This window comes from Anguilla anguilla, chromosome 9 (genome assembly GCF_013347855.1).
Source record: "Anguilla anguilla isolate fAngAng1 chromosome 9, fAngAng1.pri, whole genome shotgun sequence".
Classification (NCBI taxonomy): Eukaryota; Metazoa; Chordata; class Actinopteri; order Anguilliformes; family Anguillidae; genus Anguilla; species Anguilla anguilla.
Genome location: NC_049209.1, coordinates 53,391,015 through 53,412,587, shown reverse-complemented (window position 1 = coordinate 53,412,587; position 21,573 = coordinate 53,391,015). Strand labels below are relative to the sequence as shown.

General features: G+C 44.8%; 3 protein-coding genes and 1 non-coding gene across 5 annotated transcripts; 1 reads left to right on the top strand and 3 right to left on the bottom strand.

The window, feature by feature from the left end:
• The first annotated feature begins 2,630 nt into the window (after window positions 1-2,630).
• psph (phosphoserine phosphatase) lies at window positions 2,631-7,357 on the top strand. The gene is made up of 6 exons (XM_035433944.1): window positions 2,631-2,809; window positions 4,191-4,334; window positions 4,775-4,909; window positions 5,119-5,264; window positions 5,758-5,906; window positions 6,194-7,357. Exons 1-6 carry the CDS (start codon window positions 2,634-2,636, stop codon window positions 6,302-6,304), a joined length of 861 nt encoding a protein of 286 aa, XP_035289835.1. The 5' UTR covers window positions 2,631-2,633; the 3' UTR covers window positions 6,305-7,357.
• Window positions 7,358-7,374: 17 nt separating this feature from the next.
• On the bottom strand, window positions 7,375-17,914 carry nipsnap2 (nipsnap homolog 2). The gene is made up of 10 exons (XM_035433945.1): window positions 17,765-17,914; window positions 16,233-16,372; window positions 15,952-15,997; window positions 14,604-14,698; window positions 14,341-14,411; window positions 14,084-14,224; window positions 13,464-13,495; window positions 11,605-11,699; window positions 11,259-11,342; window positions 7,375-10,257 (listed from the first exon to the last, which is right to left on the bottom strand). Exons 1-10 carry the CDS (start codon window positions 17,854-17,856, stop codon window positions 10,193-10,195), a joined length of 861 nt encoding a protein of 286 aa, XP_035289836.1. The 5' UTR covers window positions 17,857-17,914; the 3' UTR covers window positions 7,375-10,192.
• Window positions 17,915-19,430: 1,516 nt separating this feature from the next.
• On the bottom strand, window positions 19,431-19,512 carry trnas-cga. The gene has a single exon. It is a non-coding gene; the product is annotated as a tRNA-Ser (tRNA).
• A 79-nt stretch (window positions 19,513-19,591) lies between these two features.
• Window positions 19,592-21,293, bottom strand: mrps17 (mitochondrial ribosomal protein S17). 2 transcript variants are annotated; one of them, XM_035435338.1, is made up of 3 exons: window positions 21,149-21,293; window positions 20,403-20,549; window positions 19,592-20,170 (listed from the first exon to the last, which is right to left on the bottom strand). In XM_035435338.1, the coding sequence occupies exons 2-3, from the start codon at window positions 20,523-20,525 to the stop codon at window positions 19,880-19,882; spliced, it is 414 nt and encodes a 137-aa protein (XP_035291229.1). In that variant the 5' UTR covers window positions 20,526-20,549; window positions 21,149-21,293; the 3' UTR covers window positions 19,592-19,879. The 2 variants fall into 2 exon arrangements, with proteins under 2 accessions (XP_035291229.1, XP_035291230.1); XM_035435339.1 differs by having other exon boundaries at window positions 20,403-20,546; window positions 21,149-21,268.
• Window positions 21,294-21,573: the final 280 nt, after the last annotated feature.

Here is a 21,573-nt window from a genome sequence, read left to right as displayed (position 1 = left end):
TTCCACAATGTTTTTTTTTTTTGCATTTTTTACATAGTATCTATTTATACAGCTTAATATAAGTGATTTCCTTATTCATTTTTTTTGTCTCCCGATACCGATTCAATACAAATATTTTTTCTTTTTGACGTCCCTAATAAAAATATTCTGAAGCAAGTCAAGTAACTTGCTCAAGGATACAACACCAATGCTTTACCTGGGAATCAAACCTGCAACCTTTAGGTTACAAGCCCAGTCCCTTACTTGTCTACAGCTCAGTTAAGAACTCGGCAGATTTCGGAAACGGATACTTCAGGCCGAAGTATAGCAGATGCTGGGCACCCCATAAGCGAGTTTAGGAAAACCAGACATACAAGCTACCAAAACTGGGGGAACTAATATAAACACAGGCCTTCAATACCCCACGAACTGACAACGAGAACTCTCCTGATTGGGTGAATAACAAAGAAACATTATCAATCAATCAAACAAAAAAAAGGTACGTAGGTATGAAAGAGCTCTGGCATGTGAATCATCCTTATCACGCGGCTCATTTCAAACACAGGTCAGCTGTGTTCCATAATGCGGACCTATGAGGTGGCACTACGGACTTAATTCATACTTTACCCCACACACACACACACATGCACATTCGCACACACGCACACAGACACACACACACACACACACACACGCACACACATGCACATTCGCACACAGACACACACACACACACACACACACATGCACATTCGCACACAGACACACACACACACACGCACACACATGCACATTCGCACACAGACACAGACACACACACACACACATGCACATTCGCACACATGCACACAGACACACAGACACACACACACACACACACACACGCACACACATGCACATTCACACACAGACACACACACACACACACACACACATGCACATTCGCACACACGCACACAGACACACACACACACACACACACAGACTCGCCGCTGAAGATGGGGAGGTTTGAGAGATATTCTGGGGGATGGAACTCTTACATGGAACAACACGAACATTGGCTGATTGTGTTCGAATGCATTTTCCCCCCTGGGGCATTCTGGGAACAATGGGCTGTGAACCACGCATGCGCTGGTTAGCTGAAGAAACCTTTGCTTTTGCTCTTTGTCAATCACAGCTTGGACAACAGAGCCAGACATTAACGCTGTTGCTAAGCGAAAGCTGTCAACTGAGCTGAACTGAATTTTCCTCCTGATTCAAGAGCTGCTTTCCGGGTCATTGTACATCTACACATGAGCATTGTCCTAGTGACAAGCGTTCCCCTTCAGTTCCCCAAAAGACTTTGGTATACAGTGTGATCAGTCTGATCAATTGTACAAAGCGCACTCTCAGCTAGATAAGAAAGGGACCAGGAAAGAAAAGGTTGCAAAGTATTCTGGGAAGTCTCCTGCTGGTTATTTCCAGAAACTTGCAGATGTAGGATACAGGAGTCCAATAGAGGGCAGGTCATCTGATATTTTGCTGTTGGATGGTCACCAATGCTGAAGATAGAATGGATTTTCTTTTACTTTTGACCTTTCTGAGCTCCATAGGTTACTTGATACTACGCTATCTTTTGAGCAGTTCATGGAATCATGGATACTACTGTCCAATCAGATTCTTTTGACACATATGGTTACAACTGTCATTGGTCCTGCATGCACCTGGCAACAGGGATTTGCCATTCTTAGCTCTGGTACTGGAGGTCCACAGGGTTTTCTAGTCTTTATTGTTAATGAACACTTAATTGATTAATTACATGACCAGGTCCAACTCATTTCTTTGGTCTGAATTGGCTGTTGATTTTTGGGTGAACACAAACACCAGAAGCTGTGGTTCTCCAGGAGCAGATGTTGGATCACAGTGTGCAAGAGTAATTTTAGATAAAAATTACATTTAGGCCTAATTTTGAGAGGGTTGAAGACACGTGGCATTCGGTCTCTGACATTGCCTTTAGCCTCTCACCTCTGCAAACACGTTGGCCGTTGGCAAACAACTGATAGCTGCCGTCGAACTATTGATGGGCGCGCGACATTATATTGGATTTAAAAACGAAATTATATTTTGACAACTTTTCCTATGAGTTAAAAAACGTTATTTAACCATATAATTAATAAATATTTTTGAAAAAGAATTAACAGAGATGCAGAATTATTGAAAACATTTTGTTTTCAATAAAAATTTAACTGACCGAACCACTGCATACGTTCGCGTTCACTAACTAATGAATATGTACAGATCGGCTCAAATCTCCGGCGCTGTGAAGGGGCACGGGCGATCCACATACATTTTAAATCAGTGGATCTGCGCAGATCCGACCGTCAGCAGCCTACGAATGGCTATACGAATATCTGTAAAAAAAAAATTTCCTGTATAAACCAATGCATTCTTATGCCAACGTAACATATCTTTACTGTACGAAAACCATAAATTCCCTGTGTGTAACCTGACATATCAGTCTGGTTGGTATTGTTCTCATTTCCAGACTGATGATAGACAGGTTAGCCGACCCTTCCGAGAAAAAACCCGAAGAAGGCGGTGCCACACTCCGCGTCTGCCATTCGCTGAGAAGGCTTTTTTTTTACCCCGGTCAGCGGAGCCAGCCAGTAAAACGAATGCTTTCAGTCTTTTATCACCGCTTCGTAGTCGGTGTACGAGCTGTGAGAATCCCCCCTCCTTTCGCTCACGCTAATGTAGGCTACGAGTTTTTTTGCTGTCGACTGAAAGCGTTCTTTTCGACCTCAGGGGGTTCTGGCGAATGTTGCTGGTTAGGTAACGTCCACACTGCAAGGTAATGTGGCGGTTTGCATTTGCACCGATTTCGTAATTTGTATTTGAATAACCACCATATGTAACTATTAAAATGTGTAGACTGACGTTAAACTTGTATTGCGTTTGCTTTAGCTAGCAACAGTCGCTAGTGAATATGCCGGTCATTTTTTTTGAAATGGCACCGTCCGGCCGGCTGACATGTCAACTTTTTGAAGTCTTGGGTGATGCAATGCCACACAAGATGGTTTTCCACAAGAATGCTTGTCAGTAGATTTTTTATGTGACCAGTTGGATAAGGTTAAGCTAATTCTGTAAAATCAATCTAGCCGGCACGACTACATTTGTGGTTCGTGACAGATTAACAGTAATGATGGTTGGTATGTTAAAAGCAGGCTCGTTGTAGGCTACATAAACGACCAAATCGGAGAGCAGTCTGGCTTGTGTCTGCTTTTTGTGTCTTTTTGCACTAAATTCTCATCGTTTTCTCCTACGTGCATGGCGTGTCGGCAAAATTAAACTCATATGCCATGCACCCACTTTGTAAGATCGCCGCTCGGTGTAAAGTTGGCTACCTCGCAGAACTAGTCACATACACGGTGTGTAGTTAAGCGGTTTGGCTGTCAGTCAGGTTTGCTGCTCACCTGCCAAATTAGATTGACAGCGTTCACGAGATATGCATCAACTCGACCCGTATCCTACACTTCCAATATGTAGCCTAATTTTCTGCTACTGTCGCCGCCTTCTGATTAAAGAAATCATTAAAGCAATTGGATTGCATTTATAACTATTATTATAAGCTCTATTAGGTTTTCAGTTTTTGAACAGGCATGGATCGAGTGAGTGTAGGCTACAGCGAGCCTTATAAACCTGTATAGTCTATTGGCCGATATACGATTACATAACGTTAGCCATCGTCCCCCTTTTAAGTATGGAAGCCCGTTTCAGCCAGTTGTTAAAAAAATGCACAGAATTTTTAAATTTTTATTAACCGAAAGAATTTTTCTCATAATTAGGCCTATGATTATCTCAAAATCATTAGGAAGTATTCTAACAATTACGAGAAACTTTCTTGTAATTACGATTTATGAGGTACTAAGTGGTAATTATGAGATACTAAGTCGTAATTATGGGCTAGTATTAGGATAGTGCAATAATTATGGCTTTAGTACGTCATAGTTTTGAGAAACTAAGATTATGAAGTACTAAGTCATAAGTATAAATACTCTGTCATAATTATATACTTTATTTTTTTAAAATGTGCTAGATTTATTTTAACAAGTGGTAGAAATGGCCTTCCATATTTAGGTTTGCAGGTCCTTTCTTAAAAACGCATGATACATGTTCATATATGAATATCTGATGTGTGTAGCCCATAATATGTTACATTTTTGTTTTTGCAGCACCATGGCAACTTTAGCGGCAACCAAGGAGATTTTTCGCAGCGCGGACGCAGTGTGTTTCGACGTGGACAGCACCGTCATCAAAGAGGAGGGCATCGATGAGCTGGCCAAGTTCTGCGGGGTCGGGGACGCGGTCACAGAGATGTAGGTGGCCCGCGCTGGGCGTTGATTTGGAAATGTGTCAACGCCCTGCCCCGCCCCGCCCCCAGAGGGTGTTAAACCTCCCACCCCCAGAGGGCGCTAACCCATTCTGGCTTCGATTCAGTTACAGTTGTATCAGTGGGACCCTGCGTTATCCTCAACAGGGTACACTGGTTTTCGGGAGGGGGGGTCTGTGAGGTTTTGGATATGACAGGTGGGAACAGTGGGGCTGAGCTCCACCGACCCAGCTAGAGAGTCGGGGTCTGCGCATTTCTTTAACCCCCCCCCCCCCCAATAATATTCAAACTAAAGTTATGTCGTTGAGTAATATTATGTATTTTATGGATTCATGGTTTGAAGAGTGTGCTGATTGGCTGTGATTTGTCTGACTCATGATTTTAAAAAATAAACTAAAATAATAATAATGAAACGTGCCTCGCCAGGACTCGGAAGGCGATGGGCGGGTCCATGACCTTCAAAACGGCGCTGATGGAGCGGCTGGCCATCATCCGCTGCTCCCGGGAGCAGGTCAACAAGCTGATCACAGATCACCCGCCCCAGCTGACTCCAGGCGTTAAGTAAGTGAATTTAGGAATTCGGTCCGCGTTTCCGTTCCATTCGATGAGTAACTGCCGATGCTTCCGTTGCCCTGCGCAACGGCGCGTGGAAAATGCCAAGCATCCAGTGGCATTGTGCTCCTTCTTTCCTCTTGTGGAATGCGTGGTTTTTGTAATTTTGGGTGGGTAAGGAACCCGCCCGTGACTCCTGGGGTCCTCGTGTTTCGCAGGGAGCTTGTGAAGAGTCTTCAGCAGCGCGGCGTGAAGGTCTTCCTGGTTTCCGGAGGGTTCCGCTGCATCGTGGAGCACGTTGCCTCGCAGCTGGGCATCCCGCTGGACCACGTCTACGCCAACCGGCTCAAGTTCTACTTCAACGGTGAGCTGTTAACAGAGCGGGCATAAGAGCGGGCATATCCCGTAGCCTGGGATATTTCTGAATGCTGAATGCTTTAACAGATTTTGAGTGCCCCATGGTTCTCTCGCAGACAGTGATTGGTCAGTTGAGTGCCCCATGGTTCTCTTACAGACAGTGATTGGTTGGTTGAGTGCCCTGTGGTTCTCTCGCAGACAGTGATTGCTCGGTTACGTGCCGTGTGGTTTCTCTCGCAGACAGTCATTGGTCGGTTGGGTACCCCATGGTTCTCTCGCAGACAGTGATTGGTCGGTTGAGTGCTACGTGGCTCTCTCGCAGGCAGTGATTGGTCGGCTCTCTCTGTGGCTCTCTCGCAGGCAGTGATTGGTCGGCTCTCTCGCAGGCAGTGATTGGTGGGCTCTCTCTGTAGCTGTCTCGCAGGCAGTGATTGGTCGGCTCTCACTGTGGCTCTCTCGCAGGCAGTGATTGGTCGGCTGTCTCTGTGGCTCTCTTGCAGGCGAGTACGCGGGGTTCGATGAGACGCAGCCCACGGCGGAGTCCGGGGGGAAGGGCCGGGTGATCAGCCTGCTGAAGGAGCTCTACGGCCTGGAGAAGGTGGTGATGATCGGAGACGGAGCCACAGACCTGGAGGCCTGTCCTCCTGCTGTAAGTGGGCGGGGCATAGAGGGGGGGCGGGGCATAGAGGGGCGGGGCAGGCCGACACAGACTGGCCTCCTGTTTCTAAACTATATGACCAAAAGTATCTGGGCATCCCTTTGGTCTGTGACAGTTTTTCATGGTTTGGACCAGGCCCCTTAGTTCCAGTGAAGGCAAATCTTAATGCTACAGCATACAGTAAAATTCTACACTATTCTGTGCTTCCCCACTGAGAACGAATAGATGAGTTGCATGCGTATGTGTGACCAGGTGTGTCTGCTTGTGCGTTTGCTCAGAGTGCCTTCATCGGATTCGGCGGGAACGTCGTCAGACCGCAGGTGAAGGAGAGGAGTTCGTGGTACGTGACGAGTTTCGGAGAGCTCCTAAAGGAGCTGGAAAAGATTTAAGGAGGATTGAGGAGAGAGACTGCTGCAACCCCGTGTGAACGTTCTGACCTAACCCTTACCTCTTTGGGACTAACGACAGCATGAGGAACCATCTGTACAAAGGCTTCTCATAGGGTTTTTAAATTATTAATACTCAATATTAGCAGTTTGTTTCCTGCAAATTCATAAACGGAGTCCTTAGTTGTGAAGAAGGCTGAATTAGCTTGTAAAGTAATGCCGTTTTAACGGTGATGCAACTCTAGCTGGCAGAAGACTTGTAGTTATTTTTGAAGTAACAGGGCTTTGTTTTAACCAGTAAGCTAAAAGGGTAAAAACTGTTTATTATTTAGGCTTTTCTTGGCATGATGTACATACTCCACCTAAAAAGAGAAAGACGCAAGTGCACATTTTTAAAATGGGGGGTGTGGGGGGGGGGGAGTGTGGTTCCCAGCCCTGTTCCTGGAGATCTACGTTCTTGTAGTTTGTATAATTTCAACCCTAACAAAGCACACCTGATTCTACTGATTACCAGCACACCAAACTGTTGGGTAGCTGTTGAATGAGGTGCACTTTGTTAGACCTGCAGGACGGTAGGTCTCCAGGAACAGGGTTGGGAACCACCGAAATTTAAAGAGCAGGCCAACACAGGTCAGAAAACTGCTGTACCAGCGATTCGTATGGATTAACATTTTCAGCCCGACTGCACTGCTGGCCACGCCCACCCAGTGATGTCATTACAGGCATTTCGGCCTCCACTGTCAGTGGAAAACACCTCCTATGACATCACTGATTAAGGGGTGCCCTGCAGTGCAGCCTAGTTAAGAACTCCAACCCGTAGAGAATGCTGCATCAGCAGTTTTCCGTCCTGTGTTGACTTGCTCTCAATAGCTGCTTGTGTAGTACTGTTACAAACACTGCTTCTCCCTCCTCTGCCCTTGTTCCCAGTGAAGGCACCACCCCCCCCCTTTTTTTTTTTCTATGAAGTATCTTTTCCAAACAAACTCTGTGTAACATACACTGCTCTGTGTAACATCCCGTGGCTGTAATAAAAACAGGTGAGCCCAAGTGACACAAGGCCAAAGCTACGTTCGTATTTTAAATCTCTTTTTATTTATGGGCTGTTGAGTTCACATCACTCAGCTTTCCAGACGCTGTCCTTTGAAAAATGAAGAACTGAAGACTAGGCATGCCACCACTAACATTAACATTATCATTTTAAAGAAGCGTGATGCTGATGATCGACTTCAGATACAGTATGATTCAGCAACAAATGAAACAGTATTGAGCCTGGGCTGCAGACGGTACAGGAAAAGAAAATGGCCGTTTCAGTCGGGATAAGTTTTTAAACACCAACGTTAACTAAAAACTCATTGAGGGAGGGGGGACTGTACACAGATTTTATGAAAAACAATTCCCATCAAATGAAATCTCAAATAATGTTTTAGTACCCCAGCCATCGCTGGACGGGAAAAAGAAAATACAGTCATGCGTTAATTTCCCACAAATAAAAGATTTAATACAGTTTCCGTTTGTACTACAGGAGCTGTTTCCTGGAGTGTCTGTTCACTGCCCCTTCTTATGAAGTGTACTTATTTCCAGATGAGGGACCTACAAACACTGTACAAGTACTTTTAAAAATTCTCTTTCTGAAGCAGGACCTCATTGTAGAGGAAAGGATCTCAAACCCTCCAGTCCTGGAGTCCCGCAGTGCCTGCAGGTTCAACTCCAGTCCTGGAGGGGGCGCTGTGCCTGCAGGTTTACCTCCAGTCCTGGAGGGCCGCAGTGTCTGCATGTTAAACTCAGCAGCCATCTTAGGCCTTGGAAGCAGTGATGGAAGAATGAGATGTCATCAGTAATCATATGCTGGAAATTACTCAGCACATTGAACCAATAATGAAACCCTTTTGATTGGTTAAAAAAATAAAGGGGCTGACACCTCATTATAGCTCCGCCCCTTTATATGTTTCATGAAACCTCTCACCCATCACTTCTTGGTAACATGGTGTGTGTAGCCAATCAATGGCTTGCACACTCAACACAGAAACACACCAAAAACCCAGCAGACAGTGTGGCCCTATGGGGACTGACGTTCGAGATCCCGTTTTTGTTTTTTAGAGAAAACCGCTCTCTCTTCACAAGGGCAAGTCAAACAAAATCAAAGACAACCAACTGAATGAAAAGTTGTCCCCGTGCCTTTTTCTGCACTGCGAGTTCCGGCCCACCCTTCACTAGGATTACACCAAAGGCAGTGGCTTACGATGTTCTGTTAGCACTCAGGACAGGTGCCCACAAACCCTGGAGAGCTATAGGGTTTCACTGTTACTCAGAACTTAACTGCTGAATAACATAACTCATATGGCCCTGTTTCTTGGGTCTTAACTGATTGCCAATTTTTAAGGCGACGGCAAAAAAAAACCAGCCACACGACAGCTCTCCAGGAGTGGGCTCTCTAACGCAAGACCGTCGTGTGCTCGGGGCGTACAGTCGGGAGACCTTTCAATCGGATATCGGTCAGTTCGGTGCTGTCCACTGTCGCCCATGGAGAGCTAAGGCCAGTGCAGTCTTTCGCTGCTACTCGGCACTTGATTAAAGGATATAGTTTACATGCTCGCTTCACCGAGTTTCCTGGCTCTGGATTGGTGGTGGATTTCAAGGTGAAAGCAAAAACCAACAGGCTCTCCAAGGGCGAGAGTGAACGCCATCGATGTAGGCCGAAAAACCTGAGTTCCTGGAGGCTACGGAGTGTACTGTTAAATTCCCTTAAAAGCCGCCAAAATGAAATAAATTAGCCAGGCCGTATTAGACCATTACGCCATGGCAACATGTGCCAAAACTGAGGCATTGTGGGAGAAATAACTGCCAGGATCTGGCAGCGTGGCAATTAATGACATTTCCCCAAAGCTTCCGTTGTAACGATGTCCTTTCAACCAGCGGGTGGCGCTGCAGCAACTCAGAGTATACAATTTAACTGAGCACTTATATCACACCTGCAGTGCAAATGACAAGAAATTAGCTTTGTGACCATCTGGTGATCAGCTTGATAATGACAATCTTTTATAAATAAATAAATAAGTCATTGCCTTTGCATGCAACGCATATTAAGAATCTTTTCTCTTTCCACAGAAAATAGTCTTTTTAAAAATTATTATAGGCTTACAGTAGCACTGACGAGTCTGTAATTCAAACATTAAGACCAAACCTGATATTATCACGTAGCTAATATGTCCCATAGATAAGACTCCCAGCGGCTGAAATTATCGCTGGGTTACCAGCTGACAAAGGCGTCCGTAAAACAAATACAAGCTGCCAGCCCATCGTCTCTGGTGGGCGGCCAGAGTTTCAGGTCTAGATTTTATTTATTTATTTTTTATAAGAAAGGATAGATACAGGTGCCAGCTGGACCTGTGCAAAGCCTGGAACTGGAGCTCCAAACTGCACGCTGGAACGGACCAAGCTGCCCCCCCCCCCCCCCCAAATTCCAGAGGCTCCAGTTCAGTTCCTCGCTAGCATTTCCAAAGCTACAGGATTCCAAGCCCCCCCCCCCTTCATTCTTCCATCTCCGTGTCATTCTGGTCTCTCTGTTTTTCCCTTTTTCATCTCTCTCTCTCTCTCTCTGTGAGCACAGCTCGCGTGGGTCGCTCAGTTTTGGCGGCAATTTTTACAAGTACAAGGTGGCTGTTTGTCGGTTAAGGAGCTGAGTGAGAAATAGTTTTAATCGAGTTTCACCAAAAAAAGAAAAGAAAAAAAAAAGATCAACAACCATAACCAAAAAAAACAAAAAGCAAAAAAAAAAAAAAAAAATCAGTGATCAGCAGAAGTGGCTGGCATCATTTAAAGGCAGTGCCAAACAGCGGTTACATCTGGATTGATTAGTACTGCCTGTGGAATCTGCCTGGTCTCCTCCTCCCTCTACTTCAGTGGCGAGCTCTTCAGAGGAATCATGATCCTGGATTCCATGTGCTGAATGAGAGGAACTACGCGGGATAAGAAAAAAAAATTTCAGTTTAAATGTCTCACATACATACATGCACGCACACACTCTCTCTCTCTCTCTCGCTCTCACACACACACACACTCACGCACAAACACACGGACAGTGAGGACTCTGCATTTTACTTGACAGTACCACTACAGAGCTGAGGGAACTGATGATGCAAGATGTCTGTGTGCACACAAGATTGTTAAAGTGTGTGGATCTGGATCAGTGTTCAAAAGCTTCTTAATTAAAAAACCAGAAAAAGAGAGAGAGAGAGAAAAGGAACAATATTCCTCCTCATCAGTATTCCACAAGGGCAGCCCAGGAACCAAGAAAGGGGGGTGCTGGGGGGAGGGGGGGTGGGGGGCTGAGGCGGGCGAGGGGGGAGGGGGAGAGAGCCATGTCTATTTTGCCTGATCGAACGAGTTCCTATTTCACGACACCGCTTCTTAAACAAAGTTTCCCTCTTTCTTTTACTCTGTATCCAGCACCCGGGGCGTTTGCTCGACAGTAATTACACAGTCACTGCGAGTTCTCAGGGGCACACGATAACTCAGAGAGCACCATGGAGACGCTTCTTCTCTCCGTGTGGAAAACTGATGGTCGTGTAAGTGCCTGAAATTTGGAATGAGCGTATGAAAGTGCTGGATCTGCAGTTAGTTTATGCATTTTATAAACCCTCCCCTTTTCAGTCTGCCATATAGTGCACAGAGAGGACCCCAAAAGTGCAGGATTCTACAGTTACAGCAGTATTTCATTCTTTTGTGTTGGTCCCCTTCTCTGAATCTGAAATGCCCAAGATTGGCTCATTGGTGCAACCTGCTCACCTGTGTAATATACAACCCCATACACCTGCTCACCTGTGTGATATAAACACCTGCTCACTTGTGTAATATACACACCTGTACACCTGTGTAATGTATACACCTGTACACACGCTCACCTGTGTAATATACACCTGCTCACCTGTACAATATACACACCTATATACCTGCTCACCTGTGTAATATACGACCTCATCCCAGCCTTCATGTTGCCAGGCAGCGTTCCTCGTGTCCTCTCTGGACTGCAGGTCTTTGTAAGCTGAAACAGAACCAGGAGTGTGACCCAGAGAAACAACCACAACACAACCACAGTAAAACCCAGAACAGCCCTTTTTACTACAGTCCACTTTCCAGGATTTGGGAGGGTTTCGGGTTTTACTCAGCGCAGTTATCCAGCTAACTCAGTAATCCTGCTTTGTGAAACAGGCCCCTGGGCCTCATGCTTTGAGCCTTTAAAAGTCAAGGCTGAACCCATGGTGCGCGACTCAACTGGAGGCAGCGGGAGGCGTTTGGTTCCCTACCCCAGAGATGGTGCACCATGTACAGGCTCCCGATCTGGGAGAAGAACCCGCCCACCGCCTCCTGGTTCTGCTGCCGGTACCGAATAGCCCGAGCCCTGTGGACACACCCCCACGTCAGACACCGCCCAATGAAATCACAGCACAGACCCCACACTGCCCAATCACAGCACAAGAATACACCCCAGTCAAATGCTTTGCTGAAAAAGGCAGTTGGTCTGGGTAGTCTTATCAGCATAGTTGGCAGTTTGTGAGCCTTTATTTAAACAGGGAAATCACATTGAGACACCGGGTCTCTTTTTCAATGAAGCCCTGATGACAAAAGAAAAAAACAATCTAACAGACTAAACGTAAAGGGTTCCAAGAGATGAAAATGAATAAATGAAAATGAACTAGAAATTATTTAAATAAATAAATAATAAATTCATTAAAATTATGTTATGGTGGAACCCAGATGTTTTGGGAGGCAGGTATTCACATTAATTCAACCATCACAGAGAGGTAAACCACAACACAGCTACACCTGTTATTAACTCGATCTGGGTCAGTGTGCTAACAATGGTCTATTTTACCATTTTGTTTATATAATTTTATGCTCGCTGGAAGTCGCTATGGCAAAGAGTGTCAGCTGAATGCCTAAAACGTAAGAGAGAATTTTGTCTTGTTTTGCATCTTGTCAGCTGTGCAGTGCAGTGGCAAAGGGACTTGGTCCACAGATTAGAGGTTGCAGGTTTGATTCCCAGGTGAGGCATGCTGTGCTGTTGGTCTCAGTAAACATGAATGTCTCGACTGTGAACCACATAATCAGCTACTAGTAACGCTGCCCACAAACCATGTGACCAACGTAATGGCCAATAACAGCTAAAATGACTGTGACACTGAACATAAACAAAAATGAATTTAAGAGTTCCATCAAATGAAAAGTTTAAAGACCTTACCTCAGAAACCACAAGTGAAATCTGGAGTGATCTAATACATCACATTTCCAATTGGCCCTTATACTTCTGTCATTTGTCACCTCAAGTTCACCTGAATTTCAGTCCATTTCCAAAATTGAATCGATTCCAGAATTCAGCAATAATTTTTCCAATAATTACATTTTTGTTGTACTGGCAGGCAGATTTACTTTCATTTTTCAAATTGTCATTTAAGCAGGCAAAAATTAACATTTTGAACAGATTTGGCGAATCACATTAAGATATGCATTTGTCTGTATTCTTCACCGATATCAATCGTTCATGCCTTCTGTGGAGTATATACTTATGAGATATACGCCCAGGGAGTGGATACGTGTCCAGTCTCATTTGTTCAGTAATTACCATCTGCAGAGAGGCAATGAGACTTTAAAAAGCCTGTTGTTCACAAGAAAAGGCATTTTTCAAAAACAAAACAAAAACAACAAAATAAGATGGCCGCAGGTTGCCAAAAACTGGATTATTCTGGCCCCCGTGTAAACAGATTCTTGTCACGGTTCTGTCCAAGTTCCACCAGACGCGTAAGAACACAATTATGTATAATGAGGAGAACAGGCTGTGCGGCCCATCTAGAGCATAACGAGGCATAATGACGAGCACAGAACATCCACAGCCTACAGGCGTGCCATTTCCCTGCAGCCCAAAGGTAACCCAGCTCTGCGTCACACCCAAAGCGGCCCTGATGGCTATGTGACCTGGCAAAACAGTTCCACATTCACAGCCTTCTGTTTGACAGGACTCTGCCTGATGGCAGCGTGGAGCTCATCTGCAACTGATTTCCAACTGTGACCCCTAAACTACAGAGGACTCATAAGGACAAGCTATCTTGTATTTTAAAAATAAATAAAATTTAAAAAAACGATATTGAGGATGGAAGAGCAGCCTTACCAGTAATTTCCCCACTCAATCATGGTCCCAGGCTGAAAGACAGAGCGTCAGACACAGAACATTAACCAGCGATTCAGAGGGAGTTCATCTCAGGGGACTTTATTTATGATGGGGGCCAGGAGTCTTCCTCTTTAACCCTTTTTTAAGAACGTTTGTTTTTTCCCAAAATTCTAAGTCAGTGTTCTAGAACAACACTGCTTTCAGTTACTATTAGTGATTGTGACATCAGCATTGGAATGTTCAGTAAAGAATCACACATTTGTGACCTCACACCTTGAAGGGTTAAGGGCAGTATGGGGCTTTATTCCAAAATCTATACTATGAATACAGAGATGGACGGGTTGTGAGGTGCAGGGTTTTTAGGGTTCCTGGACTGCAGTGTCAATGTTCAAGAACCAGAGTAAATCAGACGATTTTGGGGGTACAACGTTAAGGAGGATGGGGGGTGTGGGGAGAGGGTGCGAGGGACAGGATTTGTTCAACCACAGGGTTCTCATTTCAGAGATCTTTCTTGTTTAGTAGTGGAGTTGTATGGTTGAAGGGAAGCTGGAGGTTTAATGGTTTTGGGGAAGGGTTTTGGAGATTAGGGGTGTGGGTCGGTGTTCAGGGGCGGAGCTCACCCTCAGCTGGTAGGACCGCAGTTCGTAGATGTTGGGTCCGGCTCGGGGGACGGGCTCATTCCAGAAGCTGAACTCCAGCAGGAGCTGGTTCCTACGGGACAGCAGCATCTGGCCCCTCTCCTTCCGGTAGTCCATGAACTCCTACAGGGACCCAAAAACACACACACCCCAATGCTGAAGCTCAGAGACACACACACACAGACACACACCCCAATGCTGTGCAGGTACAGGAGCATTTACGGCTACAGGCTGCTGACCTTGTTCTGCCGAAGCTTGTTCATGACTTCAGTCAGCGCTGGGTAGCCTCCCCGATACCGCCACAGATGAACTGTGCACAGAAGAGAGAACACAACGGTGTGTGTGTGTGTGTGTGTGTGTGCGCGCGTGTGTGTGTGAGTGTGTGCGTGTGTGTGAGAGAGAGAGTGTGAGTGTGCATGTTTGTACGAGTGTGTATGTACGTGTGCGTATGTGGTGTGTCACAGGAGCAGGTGCAGGTGCAGGTACAGGTGCAGGGTCTTACCTGCCTGGTCCTGCTCTCCGTACCAGGTGTTCCAGGTGCCCACCAGCTCGCAGGGGTAGTGCGGGTCGGCGTGAATCGCAGGCAGCACATCCTCACTGCAGGGGCAATGGAGCTAACGCTAAACACTCACAATCATCCACAATGATGTCATCAGCTTCAAACCATAGACGTGTTTGCGTGCTTAGGCCTGTCATTGTGTCTTTGTAACATTTAGGTTAACTCCACTACAGGAGGGCCACAGTGTCCGCAGGTTTAACTCCAGTCCTGGAGGGCAACAACGTCTGCAGGTTTAACTCCAGTCCTAGAGAGCCGCAGTGTCTGCAGGTTTAACTCCAGTCCCGGAGGGAACGAAAAATCTGCATACAGTTTACTGCCAAAATATATGCGTAGTGAAATCAAATAAGGGCCATTGTGGTTGCATAATGGTATGGGGCTCATTTTCAAAGCAGGGCTGGAATACACTGGAACCGTTCAAGTTTCCGCTTAAGTCAATCGCTACCCCACATTTACAGAATTTACTTCCTGCAAAGAGGGACGTCTTTCTAGATGACATCGCCCCGCCCTCCACAGGGCACCAGGCGGCTTCGCGGGGTTAAAGCGTTACGGCACCGATATTATTCACGCGCGATGACCTTCTCAGTCAACAGTGCTGAACCTAATCGAGCATCCGCTGGACATTCTGGAAGACGCGAGACGAGCGCGAGACCAACGGCTTTCTCGCGTAAGAGTGGTGTAGTGTTCCGCACTCTGTGCTAACGCCCTATTAAAAGACCTGACATTTCTGACGCCCCTTCATTACGCATACTAGATCCAGTATGACACGCATCAAAATCACAGATCGTTATTAGGCCATTTCTGTACATCAGCACAACACAGGTTTAAGATGTCCGTGTGGAATACTCTTAGGCAGAATGCATAAGCTACAAGACGGTAATACTTTAATTATAATTTCTAAACACAAGTTGCTAATACAAATGTTAACAGCACATACCCATCTTACCAGTCTTACCACTAATCCTTTGTGTGTAGGACACATAACAACCATATGTTATGTACGCTACACATCTGCCAAAGAGAGCTTTGTAAATTGATCTGGATAAGCTTAACCACCAAATCAATAATTAATAAGGTAGTGTGAAAATTTTTTACGCATACACAGGCCAAATTGTATGTTCTGATCATAGACTGGGTAGTGCATTCACCCCATCGATTTGTAATGTTACTGACGTCAGTAATATTTACCCACAAGTAGCATTTGCCCCAAATTCTTTCACGCAATTATTTAAAAAAAAAAAAAAAAAATTATTGTATATTGCAGAATTAGTGTTGAAGAAAACGGTCATCTTACCAAAGTTTGTTGTAGGCATCCAGGCAATCCGGCTTTACATTGTGAACTAAGAAAGAAATAATTCACTAGAATTAGAGATAATCCAACCTGCTACATAGCCTACTTTATCCTTTAAACAAAACCACTGGAAAAAAATTTTCCCCCACATCTTTAATCCGTTCTCCAGAACAAATAACCAAAAAAAGAAACAATCAAGGCTTTGTGTCTTACAAATAATTATAGAAGTAAATGACCCCCCATTACAATCACCATCACCACCTCCACCCCGCCCCTAAACTCACACTGGATTTTGTACAAGTTGCTATCTTCTTTTTTGGCGAGCAGGTGAGAATGCGCGTCCTTCCTGGGGTCGACTTTCCGGACGAAGAGCGACTTGAACCAGCTATCCTCTCGATTTCTATTATTAGATGCGGACAGCCCCCTAAAAAGTGAATATAATCAACACACAAAGAAATGATTACACATTTAATCCTGGAGTCAGCTTGTGTCGACAGTCTCACCTGCGGGTGGATGGTTGCAATTGCTGTTTTATAATTGAACATTAAATGACGGACGTTTAAAGTTCAATTATACCAGCGATTACACAACGTTTTAAATAGCAGATCTGTGACTCGAGACACCTCCTCCACCCCACCCCCGATTTCTTCTCTACCCCCAGAAAACAAAGGTCGTCTCAACTGTGGGTGACAAGGCCGGAGCCTACCGGGCTATCGTGACTTAATGTCAGTCAACAACATTAATTACATTAACTAACTAACGTTGCTGTAACCTCAAACCCACCAAGCGCCATCTAAAACTGCAAGCAATGCCAGTGTTTATTATGGTCTAGCAATGGCTCGTGGCATGAACTTGATTAAGTAAGTCTCAAAGAAGTTTAGCCAAGATCTATTCTGTTCCGGCTGGACAGCCAACTTTAATCTCTTGCATGAATTCCAGATTAAACCCTACACGTGTTAAGAAGAACTGTTGAACCTCGTGATGCAGCTGCTTTGTGTTTGTTTTAGTTACTGTTTCTCAGAATTAATTATTGTTCCATTGAGTAACGTCATCGTAACTTAACGTTACCCTTAAGTTCATTGCATTCAAAGAGCGTGCTTGCCAGGAGCAGGTTAACCGGCCGTCTAATTCCTTTATATTAATAAGAGTTTTTACACCAGCTTTACACAAAGACTAACGTTGCAGTTTCTTCAAGGACTACACAATTTTCTGAAATCTGAGTATGTTAGCTGGCTAGCCTGCCAGTCCGCTAGTTAGCCGTGACACTGACAGACCTCTGAATGAAATCACTGTTGAGTCACACGTTAGACTATCCAAGAGCACACCCAAAATCATTAGAAAGCACCGAGTGTTTCGTATAAAACTGCAGTCGACAATAACCCTGGTAAGTGTATGCCGAGTGCAGGAGAGGTAGCTATTCTAAATATAATGACCTTGAGCTAACACGGTTGGCTATACAGCAGCTAGCTTGCTAGCTGTAGCTACGTATACACAGTCTGCAAAAGGTAGCTTGCAAGCTCAGAAAACTTCCTGCAAAACACTTGTTCTTGGGTCCTCTTACACTGCCACAGAGTCACGTAGGAACAAAATATAATTACACAAACGTGACTAGTTCACTGACGACAATACTGTCGATCTAGAGAATCTGCAAACCTCCAATATGCATCTGTAACACAAACTAACCATAACTTGCTTGCTGGTAGAGGCGCAGATTGCAACTACCCACCCGCTGCAGCACGGCAATCAGACAAGACGCGTGACTGCTTGCCTCAATCTCTCCAGGTTGTATAGTAGACTTTCAGAGATGTATTCCTACCTGACGGCGACGATGACCTGTCCGTCCGCTCGCACCCTGTTTCGTGCCTGACTCAGGCCATTCCCCACGCTCTGAAGGACTCGAGTCGCCATCTTTCTTTGAATACCCCTGAACCGTTCCTGCCACAACAGTGGACCTTGTACTGTACTGTGGTACCTGAACATCGCCACCAGAGGGAAGCAATGTCACTTGCTCCAACTCAGAAACAAATATTTCATAATATCCCATCCTAGAAACGAATTGTGTATATTTACCCCAAAGTATTTGGAAAACTGCACCAAACACCTATATTGCTATTTATATTTTGTCGCCATACAACCCCACAACTAAAACCTTTTATTCAACATACAATTTAAAAACAAATATCTGGTTTAACACATTAGGTCTGGTGGAATTTGCTCAGTAGATGATGGAATTCTTCAGATAAAATCATGGTTCAACAATACAGTCACGCAGACAAGAATCTTAACAAATCGATTACAATAACGTCTCTGAGACTGTAGTCCAGCATGTGCTACAGTGGCATCAAATTACCTTTTATGTGCCTGAGATAGGGGAATTAGATTACAAAGTGCCAATATAATTTTTGTTCCGGTGAGAAACTGACGTTTTTGAGTTACAGAACAAAGCCTCCCTTAATTGGATGTCCTTTAACATGTTTTGAAATGAACATGCATGGGGCGTCCAGTGGCACAGCCCATAGAGCACTTTCCACATGCTCATTGCGAGCCGCGATGTTGGTGGTTTGTGTCTGACCACCGACCTTTGTTGCATGTCTCTCTCTTCTCCTAGTATAGTTCTTCCTGTCTCTCTACACTATCCTGTCTAACAAAGCTGAAAAAAGCCCAAAAAAATATTTAAAAGAAGTGAACATGCATGTTTATACAAATAAATCAGAGCCTTTTCCATTTCTGTGATTAGCAAAGTATGTAGTGAGCAATGATGATGCATACTCATTCCTGAGCCAGTACTCATTCCTGAACAGAGCCAGTAAAGGACACACTCATAATTTTCTCTCCATCTTGCCATGCACAGAGAAACATTGCGGAGGAACAGGTAAGGAGGCATGAAAGACCAGGGGGGTCATGATTCATCAACTGTGGTTGCCATGGTACCACCAGAAGTGTAAAATTCTTGTTCAAAAAGTCCTCCGCAGTATTTTGTTCCAGTCACCTGGATTTTCTAATCAGGACAATTCTTCAACAGGACATAGAACTAATCAGTAAAATCAACTGGCACAGTTCATGGCTGGAAGAGACATGGCAGGACCTTTTGCTTTCTGACCCCTGGACTTTCCACTTCTGAGAACAACTGACACCAACAGTCAATAAAGCTCATCTCTCATCGTAGGTTTGACAGCGCCAGTGTCCTGTGCCCATGACCTTTTGGCTGGATTAGCCATCACACACAGGTGCCAAACTCCAGTTCAGCAGGGCTGCAGTGTCTGCTGGTGTTCTCAGCACAAGTGTTTCATTTAAGTTGCTGATTGGCTAAGGAATCCACACACCTTGCTCTCAAGGCCTTAATTGGCAGCTGACTGAAAGGAAACCACAGAAACCCGCAAACACTATGGCCCTTAGGATTCAGTCTGGCAGCCCTGATCTACACTGTCTGAAACCTGGCCCTTGTAGTTCTGCTTGTTCCTATTAATTTCCAAGAAAACCAACGCTGCGAGCAGGGTTCGAACCTGCGCGGGGAAACCCCATTGGATTTCGAGCCCAACGCCTTAACCTCTCGGCCATCGCAGCTCACTGTTGTTCTAACATTTGGTATTTTTTTTTGAAGTTTCGATATATCAGACTAAGCAGCAAAAAATACAGATGTGTAAGTTTTCACCCGAAGGATTTATTACTGTAATTCTACTTCGAACAAGGAAGGTGCTACCGGGAAGAAGCAGATGGTCGTTTAATCACCATGGCGATATTTGAAATGGTGTCTTTACCCAGTTCAGCACAACCAACACACTGTACTGCACTGATTTTAATCTGATCTCTGAAATCGTGTGACAAAGACTTGCGTGGGAAGCTCAACAGTTCATGACAATGAAGTCGCATAACACACATTAAAAAATACATTTATTTCACAGGGCACGGTAGGGTGGGGTATTTCCAGCTATCAGTGATTTGGAGATTCCGAGGCTGTGATGTTTAATTCCTGCAGTTTCTCAGTCAGAGATTCGGCTGACGCCTGCGTGCCGTCCCAGGGGGGCTCCAGGAAAGTGGTTCCTGCCACCCTCTTCCCCGTCAGTGGGTCCACCACGTTCCCCACCTTGTACACAATATCTGCCAGTTCATGCTTCACGTGTTTGGTCCTCCTCTCCGGCAAGGCCTTCAGCAGGACTATGTCTCCCACAGTGCACTGCTCCAAGGGGTCGTGTGCAAAGTACGTCTTTCTTTTGTTGTAGTACTGCAATGAAAGACAGTATTCTCAGAAACATGAGGGGAAAAAAACTTACAACAATGTAAAAAGAGTCAGTACATAACATGTAACTAAACATGTAAACTGCATAGAAGATGGAAATCAGTTTGGACTTCATTTGGTCCTGAAAAAGGCTGTTTCGTACTGACAGGTTTGCCACGGGAAATCTACTGGGTGGTACAGATGCTGGCATCGCTGACCGATTCAGGTTGGCGGTTACCTTGAGAAGGTACGGGTCCAGCGTCAGCCTGGTCACGCGCACCTTAGCGGTCTTCTGCATCTTCGTTCCAATGACTCTGCCAATGACCCATTTTGCGTGGACAGACGCGTGTTTCACGGACATATCGCGTGAATTTCAGAAAACCTGCTGATGGAAATCTCCCGTTAAACTCACATGTACCAAAAAATATATAGAACAACACTGACACATCCATACCTGTATTTCTATCTATCAGCAAAGCCTATCCCTGCTTTACTCGAAGCGACAGGGGCATTATAAACATTGTTTTCCTTTCTAGCCACGTTGTTACAAGTTTGGTAAATTAGCCAATTTAATGTATTCGCTATAACATACCTCAACACAGGAAAATATATTTTGACATAATAAATGATACGGATGACGGGACAAGTACCAGCCATGAAAACAGTTTGAAACTATAACGTGTTACAATTTAACAAATAACTTCGACTGGCTAATTCGCTAGTGGGCAATATAATGAACAACTCGATGGATATATACGTTGTTAGCCAGGTAGCATAGAAAATTAAACAATAAACACTACCCAATTAGCTAATTTCACTGCAAGGTACATGTACGTGCAAAGGTGCTTAGCAGACAAGAAGCTGCAAACCTTTAACTTAGCTGGCTTGCTAAACTGCAGCGAGGTCGTGAAACAAATCTACTGTACGACATATCTCAATGATTAAATAACGGTCCTTAATGTTGTATAGTTACGTTAAGAATACCTTTAGGTTTGGATCAAACAATTAATTGAAGGTCAGGAATTCAGAAACGCTCTTCACCATGCCATAGTAAACCCAGAAGCCGCTGTGTTCAACAGTCTCTTTCTGATGACGTCGTACTACGGGGCACCAGGAAGGACATATTCTTCTTTTGATTGCGAAAACAAATGGGACTCGAGTGCGTGCTCTGGTGGCTGTAAGTATGCTGCACTTCAGCATAAAAAGTCAGAATTTTTGCAATGCCAATCCTAAATTTTAATTTAATTAGAGTTTAGCTAGATTAACTTAATCTAGCCAAACTCTAATTCTACAATTAAAACATTTCACAATGGCATGCTACATGGGCCTATTTAGGCTAGGCCTAGACCTCGATATTCAAGCTTGCCCGTTTGGGGGCAATATGTGTGATTAGGCAATTAAAATTATTC

What these genes read in the sequence shown, in the direction of transcription:
- nipsnap2 (XM_035433945.1), bottom strand. Translation starts at nt 17,856, where the DNA reads ATGGCGACTCGAGTCCTTCAGAGCGTGGGGAATGGCCTGAGTCAGGCA. An exon ending in CAGGTCATCGTCGCCGTCAG is followed by an intron (nt 16,373 to 17,764) that starts GTAGGAATACAT and finishes TTCACTTTTTAG; the next exon opens with GGGGCTGTCCGCATCTAATA. An exon ending in ACAAGCTTCGGCAGAACAAG is followed by an intron (nt 14,225 to 14,340) that starts GTCAGCAGCCTG and finishes GGGTCCCTGTAG; the next exon opens with GAGTTCATGGACTACCGGAA.
- psph (XM_035433944.1), top strand. Translation starts at nt 2,634, where the DNA reads ATGCTTTCAGTCTTTTATCACCGCTTCGTAGTCGGTGTACGAGCTGTG. An exon ending in GGTAACGTCCACACTGCAAG is followed by an intron (nt 2,810 to 4,190) that starts GTAATGTGGCGG and finishes TTGTTTTTGCAG; the next exon opens with CACCATGGCAACTTTAGCGG. An exon ending in TGGAGGCCTGTCCTCCTGCT is followed by an intron (nt 5,907 to 6,193) that starts GTAAGTGGGCGG and finishes GCGTTTGCTCAG; the next exon opens with AGTGCCTTCATCGGATTCGG.
- mrps17 (XM_035435338.1), bottom strand. Translation starts at nt 20,525, where the DNA reads ATGTCCGTGAAACACGCGTCTGTCCACGCAAAATGGGTCATTGGCAGA. An exon ending in TGGACCCGTACCTTCTCAAG is followed by an intron (nt 20,171 to 20,402) that starts GTAACCGCCAAC and finishes CTTTCATTGCAG; the next exon opens with TACTACAACAAAAGAAAGAC.